The sequence below is a fragment of the Metopolophium dirhodum genome, chromosome 3 (assembly GCF_019925205.1).
Source record: "Metopolophium dirhodum isolate CAU chromosome 3, ASM1992520v1, whole genome shotgun sequence".
NCBI classification, from domain to species: Eukaryota; Metazoa; Arthropoda; class Insecta; order Hemiptera; family Aphididae; genus Metopolophium; species Metopolophium dirhodum.
In genome coordinates, this window is record NC_083562.1 from 39,055,282 (window position 1) to 39,083,242 (window position 27,961).

A 27,961-nucleotide genomic window follows, 5' to 3' on the forward strand; every position below is an offset into this window, starting at 1 on the left:
TAGTACTTACAACTTTCGAACTTAAAAATTAAAAAAAGGTGGATAAGTAGATGTCGCTCTGCTGTACAGTAGGTTACAAGTGGGTCACTGTAATGGATGGCGTTAGATTTGAATTCAATGATATAATATCATTGTATAAGAAAAACGATTCTGAGCGAAAACGGTCAGTCAGCCTATTATATTACCAAGTATATTTGATGATTTTATTGTGAATAAAGGAATTTATATATAACCTATGTACGTGGAGTCCTGTTTTGAATTTTCAATCCTTAGCCATAAAAGTTAAACATTTTATACATTTTTAACTATACAAAATAACTAATAAATTATAAATTTGATAAATGTTGTCAACATTTGAACTTTAAATGCTTATAAAAAAAAATTGTGTCTATGTATTTTTAATATTTTTCAACTGATATTAGAACGATATATCAGGAGCCTTATATCAAATTTTCACGCTATTTTACCCAACAAATAAAATTTTATTGATATTTATAGAAAAAAAAACTAAAATAATTAAAAACTGACAATGTCCGTAAACAGCTCAAAAAAGAGTCAAAATATTTTCAAAATTTTATCATGTATAGAAAATGTTAATATAAACATTCAGTCAACATTTCATGTCCCTACACCAAAAACCAAAATCGATTTTCTTGAAAACAGCTTTTGCGTAAAAATTCCCGTTTTTCCTTAATTTTTCTTTTGTTTTTCACGTCGCTTTTGAAAACCACTGGGAAATTTTTTAGTTTTGACCCCCCAAAGTACCAACTAGATTCACTTTCCTATCAGAAAAGTTACTGTTGAAGAAAATCCAAGCACTTTTACTGTCCTAAAAGGTAATGACAGACACAAAAATAAAAAATTTAAAAAAAAACACACATCATTGTAAAATTAATACATTCATCGCTTCGATCTAATATGTGCATAATATAATGAATTATAATATTAATATGTGCATAATAAAGATAAAAAAGATAACAAAGATAAAAAATAAATTTAAAAGACCCGCAACAAACAAATTTAAAATTGCCTAATTCGAACTCGTTAAAAACTGTTCGCCACCAATTCCCTTAATAAAAGTTGAATATTATGGAAAAAATTGATAACGATATAAAATAGTAAACAATTTATAAATATATTTAGCACATTTAAAAAAATTTTGTGTTTTAAGGTCTTAAAATTATGTAATAAAAAATATTTGCAACAATTTTAATAGTTTTTGAAATAATGAGTGTTGCATTAATCTTACGACTGATTATGTACTTTGGCCCAATGTTTGGCTCTGGTGGTCACTTGCTAGTTGTCCTGCTGTTAGAACGTTATACTTTCACAATTATTGGTCACTGGTGCCCTTCCCGATGATTGTCGCCTGTCCGTTAATGTGACACGAGTCAAACTGTCAAAGCAACGGCCAATATTCTAATGAATATACTTATATACCAGTCGTCGGGACAATTATATACACAAATCACTTGACCACAGGCAACGCCCCCTTGGTATTTGTAAATTAATTAGACTTTTAAAATTAATTTTGATACAATTATTGATCAGTTTTTAATGCAGATTCAACAGAAAGAGGAAGAAGACTTAAATTGAAATTTTAATTTAAATATTAGAATGTCGCAAGGTGTTATATTAGGTATAACTTTTATTAATTTTATTTTATTTATTTATCAATTTTATTGTTTGGTATCAAATTTATCATGATATATACCTAATATGATAATTATATTATTATGTCAAGTATTATATTATATATATATTAATTATAATGTTACGAACTTCAGAAATAAATTCCATATTATGTAAATATAATGTAATGAGCAGAATGTAGAAATGTAGAATATTTTTATTATATTTATTATTTTTTATTATTATTTAACCATCATATTTATTAGATATGCCATCATGTCATTTAAATGTACATGCTACAATGAAGATTTAGCTTAGATAATAATATTATATTATATTAGCATACGGTGTATAAAAGTTTTCCCCTCACCATAGAAATGGCCCAAGTCACGCTCACGGACTTGTCCATTCGATTATTTATGTACTCGGCAAGTACACTAGTCACGGGAAATCGACTTTATGCGTCAAATGGATCACTCGGTGTACACTATATTAATATATTATACGTAAATATTAAATACCTAATCTTAATCAAATATAATTTTAAATATATTAACGATTCTTGTTTGTATCCAACTATTCAGATTTTGTTTGATGGAAAATCATAAAATGTCCACACGAATAGTGTTTAGGAGAATAATTTATAAGATTATAACAACCACGAGATGCGGGTACTTACATAGTTATCAACTAATATATTATGTATTTAATTTCACAACAATCTCTTGAACAAATCCCGTAGCACTGCAAAGTGCATCGACCGTGATGATATTATTGTTCAGAACATACATTTTAATGGTATGTGTATTTGTTTTGTTAAACCGATTTGAATTAAAATGATTTCATTCCGAAAATCAACTGTGCAACTAATTTTATCGAAAAAATGTTTTACTATAATATTTTGATGACAGAATATTTCAAGTAGAATAGGTAGCTAAAACCGTATGCGTTATCTTCGTTTTGCAGATTCACTGCGACTACGGACAGTATTATACCGTCTCCGTCTGTTTAAATCATACCTCTTCTCGATGGTTTTAACAACACGGTTTCAAGTGCGGTAACATAGAAATGGGAATATTATAAAATCGAAAAAAAAAAGGTGGGCAAGTGGATGTCGCTCTGCTGTACTGTAGGTTACAAGTGGGTCACTGTATAATGGATGGTATTAAATTTGAATTCAATGATATATCATTGTATAAGAAAAACGATTCTGAGTGGAGACGATATGTCAGTCTAGGTATAAGACATATTATACACTTATCTATGGTATTAAAAAAAAAATTGACCTATAATAAATTCCAAATTAATCATATCACAATATCCATTAGGTACATATAACGCGTTATACATCAACAACAAACCGTGATACTATCATCATAATATATCGATGAAAATATTACAAATTAGAAGTTTCAAGTGCCCACGAATAATATTATACAATCACAACAAAATAACTAAAATAGTTATTCTAGGTTTTTATGTAATTTCGTCCAAATTTGAACTTAAAATGACTATACAAATAAACTGTGCTTGTGTATTTTTTAGATTTTTTGGTAACCGAATTATCTATTTACATGGAATCTTGTTTTAAATTTTCAATCCTTAGCTATAAAAACTGAACATTTTATAATTTATTAATTACAATGGTTGATAATTTTCGAGATTTTGATAAATTCTGTCCAAATTTGATCTTTAAATGCTTATAAAAAAAAACTGTGCCTATGTATTTTCAATATTTTTCAACTGCTATTGTAAAAATATATCAGGAGTCTTGTATTAAATTTTTACACTTTTTGGCCCAACAGATAAAACTTTATTGATATTTATAGAAAAAAAAACTAAAAAAATTGAAAACTGAAAATGCCCGTAAACAGCTCAAAAAGTGTCAAAATATTTTCAAAATTGTATGGTGTATAGGAAATGCTAATATAAACATTCAGTGAAATTTTCATGTATCTACAGTTATTCGTTTTTGAATTACAAGAAAATAAGGAAATCGGTACATGAGAAATCGAGTGAATATCTAATGTTGTAAAAATATGAATTTAAAACGCTCATAAAAATTTAATTTGACTTTCTTGTAGAAATTTTTTTTTTGATAAAGTTAGACAAACTTATGAGGAATCTTGTATTAGATTTTAAAATCTTAGATTTAAAAAGAAAATTTTTTATGAATTTCTAACTCAAAATAATTTGCAAATTTTCGTGATTTTTCCGTATTTTTTCAAGATTTGAACTTTAAACGTGTATAAAAAAAAACTGTGACTAAGGATTTTTAATTTTTTTCATCTGCCTTTGAAACAATAACCTAGGAGTCTTCTATTAAATTTTCAAGCTTTTTTACCCAACAAATAAAATTTTATTGATATTTATAGAAAAAAAATTTAAAAAAACTGAAAACTGACAATGTCCGTAAACAGTTCAAAAAAAGTCAAATTATTTTCAAAATTGTATTGTGTATAGAAAATGCAAATATAAACAACCAGTGAAAATTTCATGCATCTACGGTCATTTGTTTTAGAGTTACACCAATAACCAAAATCGATTTTGTTAAAAATCGATTTTGCGTAAAAATTCCCGTTTTTCCTTAATTTTTCTTTTGTTTTTCACATCGCTTTTGAAAACTACTGGGAAATTAAAATTTTGACCTCCCCAATGCACCAACGATATTCACTTTCCCATCGAACAAGATACTGAAGTCGAAAATCGAAGCATTATTTCGACTACTTATCGTGTACACAGACACAAAAATAAAAAAATAAAAAAAAAAACACACATCATTGTAAAATCAATACATTCATCGTTTCACTCAGAATCTAAAATATAATATTCATCGTCAATATTAATAATTATTATTATTTTCGAACGGGGCAATATTTGGATATTATTTATAAACCGTGCACAACTGCTATAAAAATAACCGGTTTCGACCTTTGGTGGCAGTACCGCTTCGTCTGCTCACGTCTGTTTGTTGGAATAAATGGAATGAGTTTTGAGTTCGGTAGACAGTTAAGTGTAGAGTGTAGACAGTACTGTCGGTGAAGTCGTCACTCATATAATATTATTATATGACTACGGAAAATTCGTAATTTTTTTTTTACTAAATACGTGCTTCCAAGCTCCAATATTATAGTACCATATTGATTATAAATACTAGAATTCTTTTACAAAAAAACGAAAATGTTTTCAAATTTCAAAAATAAATACTGTTCTAAAATTATTTAGTACAACTTCTCGTGTTTTTTTTTTTTTTGAAACAAAATCAAATTTCTTCGACTAAAGAGTTCTGAGTACTATTAGAAGTACGATAGTGTGTATGGTCGAATTGTTTTTTACACTGACGGCCTCAGTTGAGGTTACCCTACACAAAATGTTGGTCTTCACAACACGTCACCACTCATCCAAACAGCTTTAAATACTTTAACTAATTAACATGAATAAACGTATCGCCCTCTCCCTCTGGCCACTACAATGAATGCAATTTGTAATTATTGCCGTGGACAATAACATAAAATATAATTTATTTTATTATACTTCGAAATGTTATACACAATATCAATAAACGTAATAATTCGTCTATATAAATAATATCTCTTATTTCATTATGTAGGTTTATATTAATTATTCATAAAAATCATTCCCAACTTTTCCCGTTTATCCGATAAAATAATATTATGATCCGGCGCAATAAACTAAATCCCATTGCAGTATTTTATATTTAAACAGTCTGATTATTTTTAACACAGTACTAAAATAATTTAAAGAAAGCTTTGTTGATCTATCGATATTAATAGTAAGTAGGTACCTAAAGCATAACGAACCAAATCGATTTTATAATTTTGCTGTAAACCAATGTGGTTATTTGTTTTGATTGTACATAATATTAAATATACATGTGATAAACCGCTTGTATTGAATTACGAGAAGTTTTGTACAAATTAAAGAAATCTCTAAAAAAAAGACGTCGTCACACAGTTTTAAAAGTGGTAGGTCACTATCATAACTAATAGACTTATTTACAGTGACATTTTCATGATAGAAAAAAAAAAATGAGAAATTGATGCTTCAGAGTCCGATTATTTACAATAATATTATACTACTATAGTGTGGTTATATTATAGAGTGTTGTACTAAACTAATACTTGATAATATAATATGTTATTGTAGCCTGTGCCTCGTGAAAACTGAAATTAGAGTACTATAAATCGTATTCACATAAGAGTTGTACACGTAATATTATATTGAGTTTTGAGTATTAAATAATGAAGCATCATTCATTTAATGTAACCTGCTGGCTGCTACCTGTAACCTACCTGCTCAACAACTTCAAATTCTGTAATAACAAAATTAATATGTTACTATAAATGGCGTAATTTGTTGTGTATAATGTGAGAAGGGTTTCAAGGGTACATGTATGTATACATGAAAATAAATAATTAAATACTATTTAATAAAGTTTTAAATGTACTTTTCCGATTAGATTTCTCAAAATTTCAATCTTCAAAAGGTTATAACCTTGAAACTAAGTCCGACCAACAAATTCTGATTGCACCATTGCATGTAACTCGTTGAAACACACCTTTTGTCCAAAGGTTAGGTCCGAATACATTCCCAAAAATCGAGCTAAACTGAATTATTTCAATATATTTGTGCAACATTCAATTTGCAATAGTGATTATTACAAAATAATATTATTATCTGAGTTACAGTTTAACATAAACAATTAGGGGATTTGGGTTTTTATTCGTTGTATCTATAAAATATACTATGCAGTACCTATCAATAAATAATAAGTACATAATTATGGTTTTCTAGTTAAACAAAAAGTCGTGGTGGGGAGTGGGGGGAGGGTACGACACCCAAATCCCCTTCTCGTAATATTACGCCACTGGTTACTATAAATTACAATAGAACAATGATAATATAACAGCAGTTTACTTAGTGCTTACCAGTTACTATTTTCTATAAAATATAAATCGTACAAACAATTTAATATGTTGTCTATAAATATAGTACCTATATAATAATATGATTATATACTAGCATGCGGCAAACCCGCAAACCAAATAAGGCATTTTTTGAAATTTAATTTTTTCGTTTTAATAAATTTAATTTTATCATTTCAGATATTATGCACATATTATTATTATAATAATATTATGTTGAATGATTCGTAACAAAATCAGTTTCAAGAATTCTGAATTAAATATATTCTACATAATATATATAATTTCATCTCATAAGATAATATAGACACAATGCAATATCGTCTGGAGGTGCTGATAAAAATCAAGGCATCCCCCCTGCACCGCCCCTTATGAAGTAACTATGCGCCGAAGGGTCTGTTAAATGTAAAAAAATGCTCGACAAAAGTTGTATAGTAGACCGGGGCAGTGTTAAGACACCGTCTCTAAATATTTTTAATGGATTTTTATCGAATTATTTATGACAAAATCTGGATTCATCTGTTTAAGGACAAAATGTGCAATGAATTGCAATAATTATGCGTGCGTCAAGATGCGAAATTTGATGAATTTGTACGATATTTATCTTTTTTTATGTGCGGCGTTGGACTATGCATTTACCACGGTCGCGTTTGTGCGCGGACGTGTGGTCATAGAAAGACGTCGTGCATCACGGTATAAGGTTAGTTGACAAATAACAATTATTTACATACAATAATGATATTATTGTGTTGCAACCCTGTAAGGATATAAAATAGACATAATAATTATGTCGAGAGTTTTGAATAATAACTTTGGAATATACGAAAATAATATTACGTTCCATAATCCAAGACAATATTATTAACAACGAGTAACGACAAAATACAGAATGTAAACAAATATTGTATAATAATAATATATCCGTGCAAAATACAAAATAGTCTATAAATATCGTTTGGTTAACACGATAATATTTTATATTTAGATAAAAGTAGGTACCGGCTACCATGTACACGTGAATGCCAGAATAGTTTCGAATAGTTACTCCGACTATGGGAAAACAATATTAATTCATGTTTAGACTTTAGAGTAAGCCGAATATAAAGAGAAATGTATATTTATTTCAGACGTATATTGTGAAGGTCACAAACTCGCGGCGATAAATTCAGTCCAGGTACAATTATTCATTAAATGGTGTGCATCAAACGTACACTATTATTATTGATACTGTCGTAAATATTTACGCGTGTATTGACAATGTTGTCGTAGTTGAATTAACGGTGTACCGTGTACGTCTTTGGTGTCCTCGATAAATGACCAATCAGTTATGGTTCGTAGAATAATAATATTATATTTGAAAATATTTATAATATTGTTAAAAACTGCATTTACTGCTACCTACATTACATCAAAAAAAAAAAAAAAACGTATATAAATTAAATCCGGCGTAATCGTGTTGATACGTGTGTAACTACGAAACAAAATCCAACGTGAATAATAAATTGTATTATGTGTACGATTACATTATAAATTATAATAACAAATACAATACAATTCGATGAGCGTAGTGTACGTCGTACGATTGTGCGGCTTCTAAGACCAACACAACTCATTAATCATTATGTAAAGGTGTCGCGTTGATCAATTTTAAGAGTTGAGGCATCTCATGATGATCGTCTCGATCGACTTGAAACTTATAAGACGATCTTGACAAAAGTTATTCAATTTTCGTGGCGTACAAAATTTGACGGCGATATTTACACCGCTTACACAAATTCTAAATACATGAACGTAATATTTTGCCCTGGTATCCATGGCAATTTTCTTTTGGGTGGAGAGACAGACCACAGGCAAATAAACGACTGGCTGTAATAGGGTTCTATACTTCGTAGGTTAGTAACTTGTACAAACTACAAAGGTTGCGATAAGTCCTTGAGAATATTGTATTTTTCGATTTTTATAATGAGCGTTTTTACTTCGAAAGCAATTTCCAATAATTTGGTTTATTTTAAGAGATATTAAGACCGATTTCCTATTTTTATAGTTTGGTAATTTTTTAATACAGTTCGAATTACCCTTATTATTTTCAGCCTACAGATTTTATTGGATTTATATAAATGTACAAAGTAGGATTTTACTAAGATATTATTAAATATTCGAATACTCTATATACTGGTCTAATAACAGTCTCCATTAATCAAAAGCAGTAACAAAATAATAACGAATAAATTAATTAAATACTAGTAAATACATCAAAAGATTAATTCCTTACAAAGTGCTATATTTAAACACTTAAAAGTAATAAAACTAATTATAAAAATACATACCAATTGTTCACTAATGACATAGTTGAGAATTTGAGTATGCGAAAAGTAGTAAAAACAGTATAAGAATAAATTACAATATTATGATTGTGGACACTGGGCATTACAAGATCCTAAGCAGAAATCGTCCAAATTGTGAACTGCTTCATTGTGCAGCACTGAACAAAAAATTACGTTGAGGTAAATATTAATTATTTTGATTTTGGAAAAAGGTTTTAAATAAACGCGTTGTACGTGGTACCTATATCGTTAACTAGGTTAAAAATAACAACATGAACCACAGTAACAATTGTATTACGGAGTAATTGGTAAGTGGTAAACGGTAACGGGTTATAATTATTAGTCAAAGAGACACCATAGTCACCCGTGTACAATCATGTACTATGTAGAAGTCTTCTTATCTCTTAGAGATAAACGATGATAATATCATAGTCAAACCGACTAACCGGATATTGGTCGATGCCTCGCAAATTCAAAAATAACTATCGGCGGTGGTAATGAATTCGAGAAAAATACGATTTGAAGTAATTTACGTTACAGCAGACTAGGACTCACAGCACCGTTGTTTTACACGCAAACAAATTTAATACGCAAGTAGGAACGCGTAATTATAATATTATTATTAAAAATTATGATTGTAATGTGGTCGTAAAACGATAGCGTAGTTATTTTAATAATAATGATAATAAATAACTAATAAGATAATAATGAATAATAACTAATAAGTTACAATAGTCAATAATAATAATAATAATCGTAATAATATTTTCGTGTGGCAATCCGATTGGTATCGGTGTCGGCCGGTAGGGTGCGTCCCGGCGGTGCGGCGGGGCTGCCGGGTATATCGCTGCCGCCGCCGCCGCCACCATACCGCCACCGACGCCCCATCACCACCACCGCCGCCGCACGTCCGCACGACCACGACGATCAGACGATCAGTATGTCCGCCGCGTTTTCGGTCGACACTCGTCACCCGTCGGATCTTCCGTGCGCTCGCCGTCACCAATTCACCTCGCCCCGTGGCCCGTCGTCGCGTCTTCTTCTTCGTAACCACCGCCAGAGCAGCGAGTGATCACAAGCGGCGCGCCGAGGAAAAACGACGACGTGCCGCGTACGTTTGCGCGCACATGCGGCTCGGACTAGAGTGACTACCGGAAGTAGACGCACCACGCACCGGATCATCTACGGCACAGTCCACACGACGGTAAACCACCACCCGGCGGACAACGTGTCGGCGGAACAATGTCGGACGACAGCAACAGTTGCGGTGGCGGTTTGACCACGAGAAGTCTGGTGAGCTATGAGTATATAATATATATATATTGTAGCGCGTTGTTTGTAAACTTAGGTTAAACTGTGCGTCCAATATTGGATCATATTATGCCGTCGCAAACTCGAGACAATACAATAACGATCGCGTAGGGGAGGGGGCATTCGTGGTTATTATCGGCAGCGCACACGAGCACGGGTGGTATAGAAATTGGGTAGCACGTCATGTACACGTTTCGATATCGGTCTATTATGGTATGATATTATTTAATTATTATTATAATGTGATATTATATCGTACGTGCGAGAGCGCGTGTACCGTGTGTGTTTTCATTATCACGGCCGCCGCCGACACCGCCACCCGCCGTGTCCGGCGTCTACCGATGTTTTGCGCGCACGCGTGCGCGTGTTTCGCATCGTCGTCGGCCATGACGACCCACGGGGGAGGCACGTCCACAGCAGCCGCCGCCGCCGCCGTCCGTCTTTTCGCCCGACCCGGACTACCTTATTACGACGATAATATCGTAATTGTATGCACCACATGCGACCGTCGTAAACTATTTTTCTCTACATATCCTTGGGTATTTCCTCCCCTCCCCCTCCGAAATATATACCATCATCGTTTTGGGCACGCCGCGTAGGAGGACCCACGATCGTCAGGCGGTGGTGGTGTGCGTGGCTCTCGTTTAAGGAAGGGCGGCGGGGGCGTTTCGAGTGTGTAGGGATGATTTTTTTTGAACGAGCGGTTCGCGCGGCCGTGTCGGCTCTGGCCCGGAAAATGAGTAGTGCCGTGGTGGTGGTGGTAAATCATCATCCGCGTGTGACGGTGACGTCACCGGGCGACGACGGCGGACTTGGTCGACGACAAAGGCGCGTCCGTCCGTCCGCCGCCGTCGTCGTCGTCCGACCCTCCCAAACCCATACCTCACGTCGTCGGGAAATTCACAACCACCACTACCAACCGCCACCGCATTGGTCGTATTGCGCGCGCGCCTATGTGCTGCGTCGACGGTGATGATGATGATGATAATAATAATAATAATAAATAATAACAACAACACGCGGCGGCGGTGCTCCGCGTTTGAATCGCAGGTACCGGCACCGGCACCGTACGTAAATAAATAATAATAATACGCTTCGGTCGTCGTGCGTGTCTGCAGCGGTGTAGATGGTGCTCTAGTCCAGGCCGATGAACGTACGTTTTTATTCGTCGTCGTGTCTCCCTCTCCGAGCACAACACCCTTGTGGACGTTTTTACCCGAACCCCCCCTTCCCCGGGGGACGATGACTTGGGCGTGATGCGATGTATTAAAATAATATACTCGTGCATGCGCGTATGTAATATTAAATATTAAGTGTGTATTCGGTATTACGCCACTACGGCCCTCGTGGCCAATCGAGTTTTTCGGATCTATTAGCGCCGCCGCCCCGCACCTATTCGCGCTCGCTAGTGTGTTGTGTGTGTGTGTCGTACTGTCGTTTGCAGTCGTCGTATATCGTCTCCTGTCTCCCGAAACCGTTTATTTATATTCCCGACAAATTACAATAGCACACACACACGCGCAGGCGCGTTCTAATTATATCCAAAATATCGGTTGCCCTCCCACTAACTTGGTGACTTGCTATCGTCTATAACAACCACACGAGTGCGGCGTGTGCGTACATTGTACGGATATCCATTCCACACACCTGTAGAAATCGATTTCCAGGGCTTGGCGAGATATTCTTCTTTAACTTCACTTCAAAAATTAATGGATATAATGTAATAATGTTAGCTCGGCCGAGTTAAAACAATAACATTGACATTTTCCTGTTGGTAACAAGAATAGCAAAACTGCCCGTGAAGTCCGATATTTTTTCAATATCTAAGCTTGATGGGGTACTTATAGGGCAATTATTATTTACGAGGGTTGTGAGTAGGTCAGTTGACTCGCGCAAACTTTCCCTCCCTCGTCCGTGCGTGAGTTGTATATTGTTATAATTTTGTGCTTGGGTATTTCTTCGGTAATTCTGTAATATTATACTTAAGTATTTGGGATATTTTAGTTACTTCGTGTCAAAACGTATTATACATTTCTTTTTTAGACTTATACAAATTGTAACACGTCTTAAACATTTTAAAGTGATATAATCGAATTTTAAAAGTTGTTCCAAAAATAAGTTAAAAGATAATTATGTAACTTAGTCAAAATTGTGACAGCATTTTAACTTTATTGTAAGTTTTAACTTAATAATTATACTCGTTATATGACTTCGCCCGGTAAATAATGAACAATCACAAATCTCGGTGTTGGTGTACATAAGTTCACGGACAAATCGGCGTCGGTTTACCTCGTTATTACATCCCATAATAATGTAAGTCATATATTTTACCCTATACAAGCTTTATACATAATCAAAAAATTTTCGATGTTAATAAGTTAAAACTAATTAACGTTCCTTTGCGAGTGAGCCCGATAACAGCATTATTTAAAATTCAATTGGGTAGGTACACGTTAATTTATATATTTATAGATTTGCTGATGTACGTTTGTGTTTTTTCGATTTAAGATTCCGAGATATTTATGTGTAAAACCCGATTGCAGTACGTGTTTTCTAGAATACGATATTGGTGTTCAACTGTATAACCGCTGATATATTATTATAATATTATTATGAATCCAACAGTTTATTAATAAATCATGGTACGGTTCAAAATTGATACGTTTGGAAAAACAAGCGAACTACGATAATAATCGAATGTTGTTGTCGGCCCGATGTATGTTTCCCGTCGGATATTTTTGTTTTCGGGTTCGGTGAAAAATAAACGTTTGTATAGGTAGGTATATGGTATAATATTCAACGTTTCCCATGAACCCTAGTAATCAGAAGAATTAATATTCTCCAGCATGATTCAAGTCTATTATTGTCATTAGTAAAATATTTTAAACTACATGCAGATAAATTCAATCGTAATAAAATGGAAACAATTCAAATATTGCATCCCATTAATACTTCTAATAATTATTTTAGATAACCAATACAATATTATATAGGCGAAATACTACTACGTTGTACTGTTACAAAGTGTTCAAAATCAAACTACTATTTCGAGACTATTTTATAATTGTCATTATTGTGATTACTATAAAAAAAATAGTTATAACGTTTATTATTTTCTGGCCACTGTTATAAATTCTGCTAGCATTTTGCAACCATAGTAATGGAAAAACACTTGTAATTTGATGTTTTTAAATATTATTATTTTACGTATGAAGAAATTTGGTAAATAAATTAAATAAAAGTAATGCTATGTTTAATTTTTGTACAGGTATTGTTATTAAACTTATTCACGTCACACCGTGTCGGGCGCTCGAACGATAAAGATGTGTCAATCCTACAGATGGACTTAATAATAATGCGATGAGCTTTCTGAAATCTGATTAGTATTGTTCTATATAATATTAATTATTATATTGTCATCTATACCCGAGATCAATCGGCGGGGGCTTGATTTTAAGATTTTATATTTAAATTTCATTTAATCGCCATTAGTATAGGTATTGAAATCAAATGAATCGAGTTTGGGAACAAAATTTGATTGAGTGGCCTGATCGGTCTCAATTAGATAATATAATCAACAATATTTACATCCGTTTTCAAAAGGTATGATAGTTGGTATGATCTCTGGTATTTTATAGACATAAAATTGGTACATTTTGATTGACATAACATATTATAACCGACTGTTTGCAGTGTCCTTAATTATAATTATATCATTTAATAATAAGATTATGAATTGCCTATCTACATGCTAAAGTATTGTGTACTCTTGAGAGGACTCTGTTACACGGCCATTTGTTGTCTTTGTCTTACAAGTGCGCCTAGGAGCAAATTTACGCTCAGCAGATCACGTTCAACTGATAACTCGGTTTTAAAATTAGAGTGAATTATGAAACCTATTATGAAACTTGATGGTAAGTACACTATCTGTGTTTGTATGTGGGTTTTTGACGGTAGTTGAATTTTTAGTAAGTTATGCGTACATATTATGATATAGCGTAGATTAAAAACAATGATCATAATTCATAACTCCATTACAAACTGAATTATCGTAAATAACCCACATACAAACAGGGGCGTGTGATTAGGAGGATTTCCAAAAACCTTTTTTTGTACTGTTAACATTTTGATCAAAGTAGTATCGGTAATGACCATTCATGTTTAATAAAAAACGTATATCTCCCCCCTAACCAAATACCCAATAACGCCATTGCATACAAACACGGATTGCGTTCTTACATTCAAGTTTCATAAAAGATCGATTCACTCTAATTTTTAAACCAAGTTAAACGTGATCTGCCGAGCGTGTGTGAATTTGCCATGTTATGCTCTTGTAAGACGGAGACAACAACAAGGACGTGTAGCGTCCTCTTCTTAACTCTTAATTTTGTAAGGTGTGCAGTGTCTCACATGTCTACCACGTCCGAACATAATAATGATTACCCTATGTAAATCCATCGAGTTTGTCGATTTATATCTATAGATACGAATGTGTGTCCGATTTCGGCTGTTGAGTTTTTCACCGGATTTGCGTCGTGTATTTACGCGGCTGGTTGATATCTCCTATGATTGTTTTTGACGTAGAATATTCGTTGTTGACCCGCCATATTACTACAACTATAACTTTAGACCCACGTGTGTATATTTAGAAACTCATTCGAATATTCGATAATATATTGTTACGATCGACCGTGCATGGTGATTGGACGGCACGAAAACCTCTAGATTTTACGAATAGAACCAGCTTCTTTGTTTGATCGCATATTACTACGACATACATACAGTAAAATAAATAATAAAACAACAAATATATATAAACTATTATTTTTTGACGAAAATTTAATTTTAAATCGAAAAATAATGTTTCGTATTATATAGTGTATTTTTAATGTGTACAAATTCATATTAAATATATTTTTCTGTATCTATATTACAGTAGGTACTTTTAAATGATTACAAACCTATAGGGCCCCCTGGGCTGCAGTCTACTCAACCCCTCCCCTAAATCCAGCTCTGGGCTCATCGTTATTTTTTTTTAAATTGCAGTAAAAAAAATACTTAAGACTCATTTTGTAGGTGTTAATTGTTTAAACTTGAGGTGGTATGTTAAAAATAGTTACGAATTTTTCCTACTAAAAATTGCAAATTTTCGTTTTTTAGATGAATTTTGTAGCGGTAAAATAATCAGTTTTTACCGCCACTGCTGCAGTGTGTAACTGTTTGGACCTTTATAAAAAAAATGTGTGATTGTATTTTCAGTATTTTTTAATTAGGGTATAATATTGTGCAAACAACCGATGAAAAACGTTGTATATTTAGTTCAATATTTTTACTTAAAACCAAAAATTTTAACATACCTACATAAATTGAATCGCGCACAGAACTAAGTCAAAATATTTTGGAATTTATATCAAGTCTCTCTACAGTTTCATTTTTGAAGAGTATTATGAGAAAAGCTGACCATTTTTACTTTTGACCCCTGCCCCCACAATACCAACTAGATTCAAATTGCCGTCAGAAACACCACCATCAATATTGAAGGCGACGACAGTCAGAAATTAAAAATTTAAAAGTAACACAATATTAAACAATCGGTCTGCGCAGAATCTAAAAAAAAATTAACTACATTTTAGGTTGAGAAAAACATCCGGGTAAATATTATTACCCGGGTACCTAAAAGTGTTGGTCGAATTTCTATAATCAACAATATTGCTTTATAATATTATGTTTATGGTCGGGTATTTGCCATTTACTATTTATTCGAACTGCATGAATATTTTTACCTAGTTTAATTGGCTTTTAAACACGAGTATACTAACTTGAAAAATTTGATATTTCCTAGGTCATTACTCATTAATAGCTAATGTATTCAATTTATTTTGTTATCATAGAAACGTCCATATTATTATTATTATTATTATATTGCGTTCATTATGTAGGTTATTTTATTAACCATTTTTAATCCATTTTTAATTGAATGGTAAAATATTGAAAATAATATGTACAAATATAATGTAAAATTGACCTATTGTGGGTACATAAGTTCCTGGGTTTCCAAAGTACCGGGGTACTTCGAATAAATATTTTTAAACAGTTTTATATTAATAATAAACATGTTCAATTAATTGCAACCTCGATTCCAACATTTGTGGACTATGATGATAACTGGTAATTGATGAATAATATCGTATTCCATGTCGTTAAAATATTTACAATTAAAAATTAAAATACCTACTGCCACCTATTGTGTAAATTTTACATTAATGTACCTATTTGTATTGTCTGTTGCGAACCTAATTTTGTATAGATATTATTTAGGTATCTACTAATTTATATTCAAGAAATATCTGAATTTTATACATAATTTCACAATTTTCCCACAGGTCGATGAATAAGTTAGTGAATACTATAACTTAAGTCTTTTCTCTCATTCCAATAATTATAATGACCACTCAAATAGCATAATTATACATTATATTACATATTCGCAATTAATTAAAAAACAAAAATTGGAACTAGATACTAATTAAAAAATCTTCTATACTTTTAACTTCAAACTCATATCTACTTTAACTTAATATCCTAATCATATTGTGTTGGCTAATAAATAATAAAATCTATTTTTTTTTTTAAATTATATTTTATAACATATAATTATTTACTAGATAGAATATTTATTTTATTCAAGACAAGTTCTAAGGTTAAAACATTTCCAAATACTTAACATATCTAATCATTGATCAATAAGCTTTATTAATCGGGACAATATTTTTGTATTGTATAATATAATATAAATAAAATACAATACAACATCATTTTAAATCTTAACATTTTCCGACTTACCCCTTGGTATACATCTGTAATTCAATTGTTTATTTATTATTAAATTTTCATATTTGAATTAAGTTGTTACTACATTTTTTTCGTTCTTATTATTATAGCTCAACTTTTGCTCAAACTTTATACTGGACGTTTAAATAAGTTTTGCATAATTATTAATATCACTAGGGTGATTTGAACGTGCAAAAACGTGTTAGGACTATTTGAAACGAAGGAAAGTCATTATATTATGTTTAAGGTCGTGTAGAATAAAATAATAACGACTGATACTAAAACCAGTTCTTCCTCAAACTTGATCATAGTTGTACTCGTCTTTACTCTTATGATATTCCTTTCGATTTCGTTAACCTACCTATTATTGTCTTGGAGTTTTACAGTTTTACCTATGAGATTTATAGTTAGACATAGTTATACATAGTTGATAATAAAGTTTTTTTTGTTATCGTTGTGTATAATAATTAAAGTTAGCCAGGTTAAATAAGAACACTTTGGTGTTGATTTTGGTGGTCATTCACGACATTTCCCAAGTTTCAAATTGTTTATTTTTAATATACTCTGGAAATTTATTATAGGTTTACTTGAGCATTTTCAAACCATATTTATTGAATTTAATCAATTGTAGAAATTTCTATTATAAGAAGTTTTTATCTGATTAACAATAGATAATATAAGAACACTAATATGTAAATAATAATATATGGTGGTACAAGATTATTAAACATATTATTATGATACCAATAATTATACACGTACTGTGGGCATATTCTTAATATTTTTTTTACTTGGGTATTCAATTTTTTTTTTATCCACCGCGTTATTATGATGTTCTGTAAAATTACGATTTACGTTCAACGATCTTAAAGTGTAAAATATTTGTTTAAAACAATTTCTTATTTAGATTAGTTATTCCTTTTATTTTCAATAGTACAAGAAATCGTTCATCTATAACAATTCTAATTGATTTACAGTTATTTTTCCTAATATTCTAGTTTTTGAGAATAACTTGAATCTTTTATGTATCATTGATATAAGCAACGTTTTTTAAATGGCGGTTTTTTTGGTTAAACCAATGTTTTGTGGGAAAGCTCACAGATTTACTATTTTTGATATACTGTAACTAGGTACGTTTTTATACTATGTATCGAGTAATAAATGTAATTATATAGTACTATTTTAATCTTCACAGTGTATATTAATACACCGGCTCCTATTATAGGTACATTCTATAGACTTCGTGGATTCATTTTCATTAACAAGTCCTTTGTAATATCTAATCACTGCTATATTGTGGGAACTGTCTACCGAGGATGCATGTAATATATTATGTCTAGTCAATTGATTCGCATACATAATTGATTCACCGTCGCTATTATTATTACTATGTTCATTTTTATTATCACAGTTTTTGAGTATTTCGAATTCGTTTGAGATCAAAAATATTAATATGACTAGAGCAATACAAAATGTTTGTCGCGTGTATAATATATTTGGTAATATATTAATATAATTTATTCGTTAATAATTCGTTATTAATTAAGCCGTTAAGGTGACAAAGTCGGACCTTGTGGCCTTACAAATAATAAAATAAGATCAAACAATTTACGATACGGTCAATAATGACTACACGAAAAACAATTCTTACGCATTTTTTTTAGAATATTTAGATTTAGATTTTTTTTATCAGAAAGAGGAAAACTTTTTTCCGGTTGCATTTGGGCTCTGATTTGTAAATTAAATTCTAAATAACGCCCGAAACATACATTTCACAATACTCAACCATTTGTGCATATTCATATTTTTATTACAATTTTTTAATGTAAAGTTTATAAAATTTATGCGACCCGCATGAAGTTTTTTCTTTCAAATTAAAAAAAAAAAAATGATCAAAATCTGACTTTTTCACGAGACATGAACGTTTTTCGTGTGAGGCAGTGTTAGTATTAAAAATGTGGGTTGTTCCGACAACCTTTACGACAGGTATTAGGCACCTACCGATATACTATTTTGATACATATTAAAAAAAATATGTTAAAACGAATAGTTGTAACTAGAATTTACTATACGCCGTGTATAAAACTTAATTTATTATATACCTACTATGTACTATGCGAAATACTGTCCTTGACAATATTATTATATATAACCTATATAAAGTGTACTTGAATATTTTTTATTAACTTTTAATTTAATATTTTACGCATACAAATCCATATGATACACGAGCCAAAACCCACTTAGTACAGCCTGACTATGTTGATGAAACATATATATATATATATATATACATATTATATAATAATATTATAGTCAACAAATGTTGTTACATATTATCAATTATGCAAAACTAATCTATTCAGAATGAAGCAGCATTGATAGGTACAATATTTATTGTTATAGATGTAGGTACATAAAAAAATCACATTTTTCGTCAGGTGGCCGGTGATTGAATTCACAACCATCATAGGTACAACATAATATACTGACTTCCGGAACGCGCGTCGGACCAGTACAACATCTGTTTGCGATATATCTCTACATGTGATAATGAGAGATAACGATAACACGTCGAACCTCCAGACGTGTCCACGTGTAATGTATGAGCGAAAAAATTGTTAAACACGTATTTTCGTAACGCGAATCACGTCCATAGTAACTATCGTAATGTTGTTAGCAGCAGCGGGTAAATAGTACGGCGTGTTAAAATATATCGAAAAAAAGAGACGCAAAAAATGATTGCGGTAAATGAACTAGTAAATCGATCAAAATGGTAATATCTGTCTGTAACTTGGCGTGAATGATAATACTTATAGTCTTATATTATTTTCTTGGTGTAATACCGAAAAAGTAAAATATGTTACCGAAAATATTGAAATATAATCACAAATAGCAAGCCCATGTACGATTATGCATGATACTAATTTTAGTTACAGTTTAAGCGCCGTTTACACGTCATCGTGTCGTCCATAATTTTAATACGTAGTCTTATTAAAACTCCAGTCTTCTGTTGGTTATCTTTTCAGTATATCGAATTACCAGATGTTATCCTAAAATTAAAAAATATTGCATCTGTCGACATCTGGTTACAGTGGTCAAACGCTTATCAATTATTACTACTGATAAAATGTTTAAAATATGAAAGGTTACACTGACTAACCTCTGACCAAGTTCTAAATATGTCTAGATAATGTGATAGATAATTTAATACAAAAGGTTAAAATGGACGACACAATACTGTAAGGGCATCAATCATAGTCCATAAGCAATCTTGGTGTATACCTACTCAGTACCTCTGTACCCTTTAGTGGTACAGACTTCCAAACTAGTGGTAGCTGATAACAATACAGACTACAGTGAGTGACAGCCACCAAAAGATTGAATCTTTGACAACAATGTTTCATAAATCATAATCAATTACAATTAATTTCTGAGGGGTCACATAACATTTGAGTGGTAAAAAAAGCCAAAATTTACGGCGAGTCTGATTATTCATACAATTTGACCTTGTAAATTTACCGCTCAAGTCTAAAAAAAAATTGCGCTCGAAATCGATATGCATACGTGTGTGTATGCTATTAGTATTTTATCGTAATAACTACGTCGTCGTTTCAAATCTCTCTTTGGCCGCCGCCGTCGCGCGCGTAAAAAAATACGATCGTGTTTTTTATTCGCGTGAGTGTTGGTCTCGTTTTTCTCTTCGCGTCCGCGTGTCGCGAACGCCGCGCGCTTGTTCTACTCGTCGGTACACTTATTTCCTCACCACCACCACTACCACCATTACCACCATTACCACTAGGATGACGCGTATCATAGTTATAAAAATAATAATAATAATTTACAATAATAAAAATATTAATGCGGTGGCGGTAATAATACTCGTACCATAGAGGTAGTACTCTCGCATTATAGAAGTAGTAATAGTAGGTGGCGGCGTGTTTTTCCCCGCTTTCTCCTCCCCCGCCGCCGCGGTCGTCCGGTACACGCAGCGCTAGCGCGACCACCAGTCCCGCCGCGCGCCTTGCCTCGCCTGTAGTGCGTACCACACGGCACACACACCACACACGGACGCGCCGCGCGCTAGTTGCGTCCGCACAAACGACCGCCGTACCCGTGCGTCGTGTCGTCTCCGCCGCGTACACTATAACAAACGCTATCCCGGTTTCGCTATTATTATTATTATTATTATTATTATGGTTGTTGTTATAGTCGTGTGTGAGTGAGCGTAGCGTCGTCGGGCCCGAGCGCGCGCGCCGCGAGTGAGTGCGAGAGAGACCGACCGAGTGCGAGTGACGTCGGTGCGAGCGCAAGCGACATTGCTGCGAGTGCGCGCGCGCCGTATAAAACGCGGTCGTACGAAAATGGCGTCATCGTCGCGCGACAGCGAGCCCGGGAAAACGATGTCGTCGCACCACCACAAATATTCGTCGAGAATCGTGAGTAAAACGCCCGTCGCCGCCGCGTTTCCGTCGGGGGGAGGGGTCCGCTTGGTGGAGCGCCCGCGCGCTAGTACGAATTATTCGCGCCGAAATTTTAAGTCCGAATTCTTCTTCGCCGCCTCGACGATGAGATTATTATTATTTACATACCTTCGTCGTTGTCGTGGTAAATGTTTCAAAAAAACCCCTTTCGTAATGATATGTAGTCTCTGTTTTCGATATCTTTCTTTCGTCCCGTCGTGACGACGTTGGTAATAAATATTTATGTACCGTCGTCGAATCCGGACCTTATAGCACGCTTACAGTACGCCGGTATTTCTACTCTGCTGCGAAATAATTACGTTATGTTGATGATGTCTTCTGCCCTGTTCCAAGTGATTTTCACAGCGGCATTGCACTATGTAATTTCCAGAGTAATTTCCGTACCCGGGGCAATCAGGTTTTGCATATATATATATATCGTTGTACAATATTATGGGCAATACGCGACGCCGCCGTCCACACACCACCTGTTCATCATCGTTTAATTTCGAGTGCGCGCGTCACACCCATCATACAATATATTGTCGTATTCCCTGTATTATTGTTGTTATCGGTATATGGTTTTTTTGTTTTTATCTCGTTCCCGTTTTGTAGAATTAAGTCGAAATATTATAATATTTACCCAACTTTGTAAGTACTATGTGTCTTGTTTCTATGTATGAAATGTGATTAAAATATTTTCGCGTAAAACAATAAATTATTATTTGGCAAATAAGACGGCGTTTTCGACAATATCATATACTATAACATAGTATATGACATTGTTTAACAGTGAAATTCGAGTGCATATGAAATATGAATGTATCCGTGTGATCAGACCGCGTGCATTCAGCAGTGTATCATGTGTAACCAGTAGTTATTGGTCTTGGGAGCCGGTTTTACTGAGCCTGTTAAACATATTTTTTGGTTTCGAAAGTGCCCGTAGTGCACGTATTGTTATTTAAATCGCTTTATTGTATTAGATTACGGAGTCTGTAACGATAAACTTATATTATATGTATATCTTATGTTTAAATCCCTAGTGCGCCTAAAGTAACCAAATTGTGGTTAAATGGTGCGATATTCTTCATTACATCGTTATGACTATGTTCACGAATTCCATTGTATCAAGCAAGGTATTATTAACATAAGCTTGACTGGTTGGATCAAGTTTAAACAGTTATCATTGCAAAATTAAAACAACTGATGGTTTCGCTAACACTACTCCAGAACATAACGTTCGAATGAGTCGAGTTTGATAGTAGCCTTTAGACATACGAATTCGAAATGAAATTTAAATTTACTGAAATAATTTTGTACCTAGAAGTATAGAACACATGATATTTTAAAACTCGTAGTTAGGTTATCTAGCTATCTTATAGTTAGTACCTACTAATACCTATACCTATATAGCGTACATTGTGCTGATTAAGTAGGTACTGAACATCTTCGAAAAATATATCATTTATCGCTATAGAAGTTAGCTATAGAAGTTTCCCAAGTTAACTAATAGTAGATGACCAAATTGTAGCAAGGTCTAATAAATTTAAAACTTAACAAGATGGTGTTAAGTTTTCAACAGATATCATTGCAACATTAAAACAACTGATGGTTTCGCTAACACTACTCCAGAGCATAACGTTCGAATGAGTCGAGTTTGATAGTAGCCTTTAGACATAAAAAACTGAAATAAAATTAAGTGGTGAATTTTTGTAGTCTATGTTGTTTTTAGCCTCATCACAAAATTTGATTTATTATAATAATTTTTATGTTATGGTTGTGTCAAAACAACATTTAATATCACGTTCTCCACCTCCAGAGGCTTAGAGATGAATTCTGTGTTAGGAAGGAGTGAAATAATATTGTACATAGAACACAATGGTATTTTGATACTCGTATATAGTTAGCTTATAATTAGTATATCGTAAATTGTGCTGAATATGTAGGTACTGAATATTTTCGAAAATTTATAATTTACCTATGTAGGTACTGAATTTTTTCGAAAATATATAATTTACCAATGTAGGTACTGAATATTTTCGAAAATATATAATTTACTGCTATAGAATTTTTCCAAATCAACTAAAAGTAGATGAGAGAATTGTACCACGCAAGGTCTAATAAACTTAAAACTTAACAGGATGGTGTTAAGTTTATAACAGATATAATTGCAACATTAAAACAACTGATGGTTTCGCTAACACTACTCCAGAGCATAACGTTCGAATGAGTCGAGTTTGATAGTAGCCTTTAGACATAAAAAACTGAAATAAAATTAAGGAGTGAATGTTTGTAGTCTATGTGTTGTTTTCAGCCTCATCACAACATTTTACCTATTATAATTATTTTTATGTTACGGTTGTGTATAACAATATTTAATATCACGTTGCTCTATCTCCAGAGGTTTAAAGATGAATTCTGTGTTGGAAGAAGTGAAATAATTTTGATAGAATTTTCCCAAGTCAACTAAGGTAGCACGCAAGGTCTAATAAACCTAAAACTTAACAGCATGGTGTAAAGTTTTAAACAGATATCATTGCAACATTAAAACAACTGATGGTTTCGCTAACACTACTCCAGAGCATAACGTTCGAATGAGTCGAGTTTGATAGTAGCCTTTAGACAAAAAAACCGAAATAAAAAAGTGATGAATTATAATTGTAGACTATATTGTTGTGTTAGCATTGTCATATTATACCTATTATAATCATTTTTATGTTATGGTTGTGACCAAATTGTGTTAAACGTTAACAACATTAACATCACGCCGTTCCCCCTTCCCGGGTGTTCAAACAATGAATTATATGCTTTGAAGAAGTGAAATAATTTTGTACATTTAACTCAATGATATTTTGCTCCTCGTTATATTATCGTACATTGTGCTGATAAAGTCTGTAATGAAAATCTTGGAAAATATATTATCATAACAGAATATTAAATCCCCGAGGAACTAAAAGTAAGTGGGTTAAGCGCACGGTTTCATCATAATATCATTAAACGACCATCTTGACGAATGGTAGCACGCAAGTCTTGTAAACTTAAGCTTGATAGACGATGTCAAGTTAAAACAAAGACCATTGCAACATTAAAACAACTGATGGTTTCGCTAACACTTCTCCAGAGCATTACGTTCGAATGAGTCGAGTTTGATAGTAGCCTTTAGACACTAGTTGATAATAGCCTTTACAAACTCAAAATGAAATTTAAATTTACTGATGAATTATTTTATCTGGTCTATGTTGTCAACCTCATCACATTTCACCCATAATAATTATTTTTATGTTATGGTTTAGAGCTTATGTAATTGTGTAGGTATATATCCTAAATTCCTAACATAACGTTAAAACAACTTTTTGTAGCATGCCCTCCTAACGAGTTTAAACGATATTATTATTACTCTGTTTTTCGTACATCCAACCCGTAGAGATTTTTGCCACTACGGTATTCCTAGTTAAAGTCTCGCGTGAACATATTTTATTTAAACAACCTGTGTTCACTCTACAGTGAGCAGCGTATATATATAATATTATATTGTGCCGACAAACGACGAATCCGACACGCAATCCGACCACCGTTCGCATTGGTTCTATTTTAAATATATTTAAAAAAAAAAATGAACGAAATCAACCCAAACACACGGAGGAAGATGATGTGTACCTACCACTGCGCTACCGTAACAAAACTGCTGCGCGATTGTTCGTCGTGAAAACACTCATCCGCGCGCGCGTTCTGTACCTAACACCGTGCAAACCAAATAAATATTAAAATCATAATAAAATTATAATACCTGTATGGCGTGTACGGTTCCCGTTACGATAATAATTCCGAAGTTGTTTCGGGCGTCGTAGGTATAGTATTTTTTACGTAATAATATTGTGCAGGTGGAAAGCTGGTGAAAAAAAAAAAAAAAAACTGCCGGTCCGTCGCGTTTTATATAATATTTAATTATTATCACACAACAAACGTCGTCGAGGGTAATTATTATTGCACGCTTTTTCTGTAGTGCGATTTTTTGTTTGTTTGTTCGCCAGCCAGACACGACGAGAGACCTTTCAGCCTGCTGCCGCCGCGCGCGCTCTCTGCTGCAGTCGCGTCCACCGGGTGTGTGTGCGTGTGTGGCAGTCTGCGTGGAACGCGGCGGTGTACGTGACGTAGTGAGCTGCGATTTCCTTCGCCGTGACGAGTAAAATAATGCCGCGCATACACGACGATAACACTACGTCTCGTGTGATGATGACTGTTGCAGTTGAGGAGGATACACCGTCGTCGTCATTGTCGATCGAAAACCCTATAATACTATCCGATCGCGATAGCCTACTCCTCCACCCTCCATATAATAAACGTGTTTTAGTCGTATCCACTAACGACGGACCGGCAATAAAAATTCTCCATTATATTTTACTATTGTATTATTTTGGGCGAATTACCTTTTTACCCACGAAATAAAAGTAATGTGTTTGGGCGAGTGTCTTGTTGTAATGTGTTTGAGCGAATATGATACAACATAAAATATAAAATTATAAGTTCGTAAAGATTAAGATAAAAATAATATATTATAAAATCTATTGGCATTATATTGTTATCATGTTAGATATTTATAATTATCTCGTAATATTGTCGGCATATATATATCCACATACTACATAATTGTTGAGCTATAATAGTTGTGTACTAAAAGCTATAAAAATAAAAAAAAAAAAAACTATTGGGAATTTTACATCAATCTAAATATGACACATAATTTCAATTTTGAAATACACACACTTATATTATTTAACTTACATATTATTTTAATTTTAATAATATTTTTACTCGATTTTCAATAATTTCAATTCGCACACCCAAAAAAAACAATCCACTTTTGTTCATACCCGTGGAATTCATGAACAACTCGGGTCTCAAAATGGATTGATAAAGTACAGAATCCCAGGGTATTAAAAAAGATCGCCCAGACACATTACAATGTTTTAAAATCACTCGCCCAAACGCATTGTTCTAAATTGCCCAAATATATTACATTTTTTAAAAATTTGCCCTAACTCGCCCAAACCGCCCTATTATTTTATCGTTTTATAACCATGACCCTCCCCCTCCAATGTTTGGCGTAGTTTTCTGATATCGAATACGATTCGATTTTCGTCTGTCTCACGTCCGGCCGATCGTATTATCTGAAATTTTTTTTTATCACTCAAGTGTATTACATCAATTCTATAATAATAGTAACGACCCGTAAGTGTGGGTGGGTGTGCGCGTCGCATTTTTGTCGCGTCATATATATTGTGTGTGCACGCTGTCGTGCGTTTTTGGTCGAGCTTCAACCGTTGTTTGGCAATCTCGCGATGAATGATTTTAAATTCTTCAACCGGCGCGGGACTCGCGTTTTTCGGAAATCCAAACCGTGCACAACAGTGGTGACTGGTGCCGTCCACTCGTGTTAATGAATTATTATTTTGTTCGCGTCGAATGATACATATTGATATGTGCTTTTCATTTTTTTAAATTCTAATCGGCGGCGATGTCATTTTCAAATGTTGTACCCCCCCGGCGATTTCCGATGACGCCACTAGCGTTATATTCTGTGTATTATACCTACGTATTGTCAGATTATTACCTTTTAAACGTGTTTACACTGCGCCAAATTCCGATCAGAACACCGAATATCAATTTTTCGGGGTCACCTCTGTTGGCAAAACCTCTAACCGGGTGACCCTATTTATCTTTATTTTTTGCCATCAATTTTTGTACATACCTTAACCGCGGCTATCTGTAGCACGGGCCACCTTCTATTTCTAAACTTTGAATTAACATTTAATGTACTACAACGATTTATTCCGATGATCTGAACACTTTTAAAAATAGTATCGTGTAGAGATGGTGATTAAAAAGTATGCAAACTAAAATATTATATCGAATATATTACCGTCACTGGATAGAGACCATATATGTGCAATAGACTTGTTTATGTAACATATCAATGGAGTTCCGTTTTTCCAAAAATGTTTGATTAGTAATTACCTATTATAATATAAATCATCAATAAGTAAAACATTGAACCTATAAACTGTATAGTTTCCATTATTAATATTGTTACATGCAAAATAATATTTACTATTGTGTGCAATATACATATATTCCACAGCGTAATATTCAATCTTTTAAAGATAAAAAGTGTAATCCATGAGCTTTTTCATAAAGTATTGTTCCTATAAAAAAAATTGTATATTTTTTATTTAGAGATCATAGTTTACATTTTGCTGTATTCTGGCTTTGTCAAATGTTCTTATATAAAAAAAAAAAATACAATAAATACTGTTTGAATTGAATGTGCCAAGAAAATATGTTAAATATGCAAAAACATAATGCAATTTTACATGAAATATAAAAATTCAAAATTACGCTTTCTTAACAAAATTATTAAATATTAAATTAAAAATATATAGATATAATAACAAAG

The 27,961-nt window shown here is 33.0% G+C and overlaps 1 protein-coding gene across 5 annotated transcripts in view; it reads left to right on the forward strand.

Annotated features, from left to right (window-relative positions):
• The first annotated feature begins 9,817 nt into the window (after window positions 1-9,817).
• LOC132940129 (jmjC domain-containing histone demethylation protein 1) overlaps window positions 9,818-27,961 on the forward strand; it is a 36,471-nt gene continuing 18,327 nt past the window's right edge. Inside the window, exon 1 of one of the 5 annotated variants that reach the window (XM_061007553.1) lies at window positions 9,818-10,195. In XM_061007553.1, coding sequence (XP_060863536.1) covers window positions 10,145-10,195 — 51 coding nt within the window. In that variant the 5' untranslated portion in view covers window positions 9,818-10,144. Of the gene's footprint in view, window positions 10,196-21,098; window positions 21,484-27,961 lie in introns of those variants that run through there. The other 4 variants (XM_061007554.1, XM_061007551.1, XM_061007552.1 and 1 more) reach the window with 4 other exon arrangements.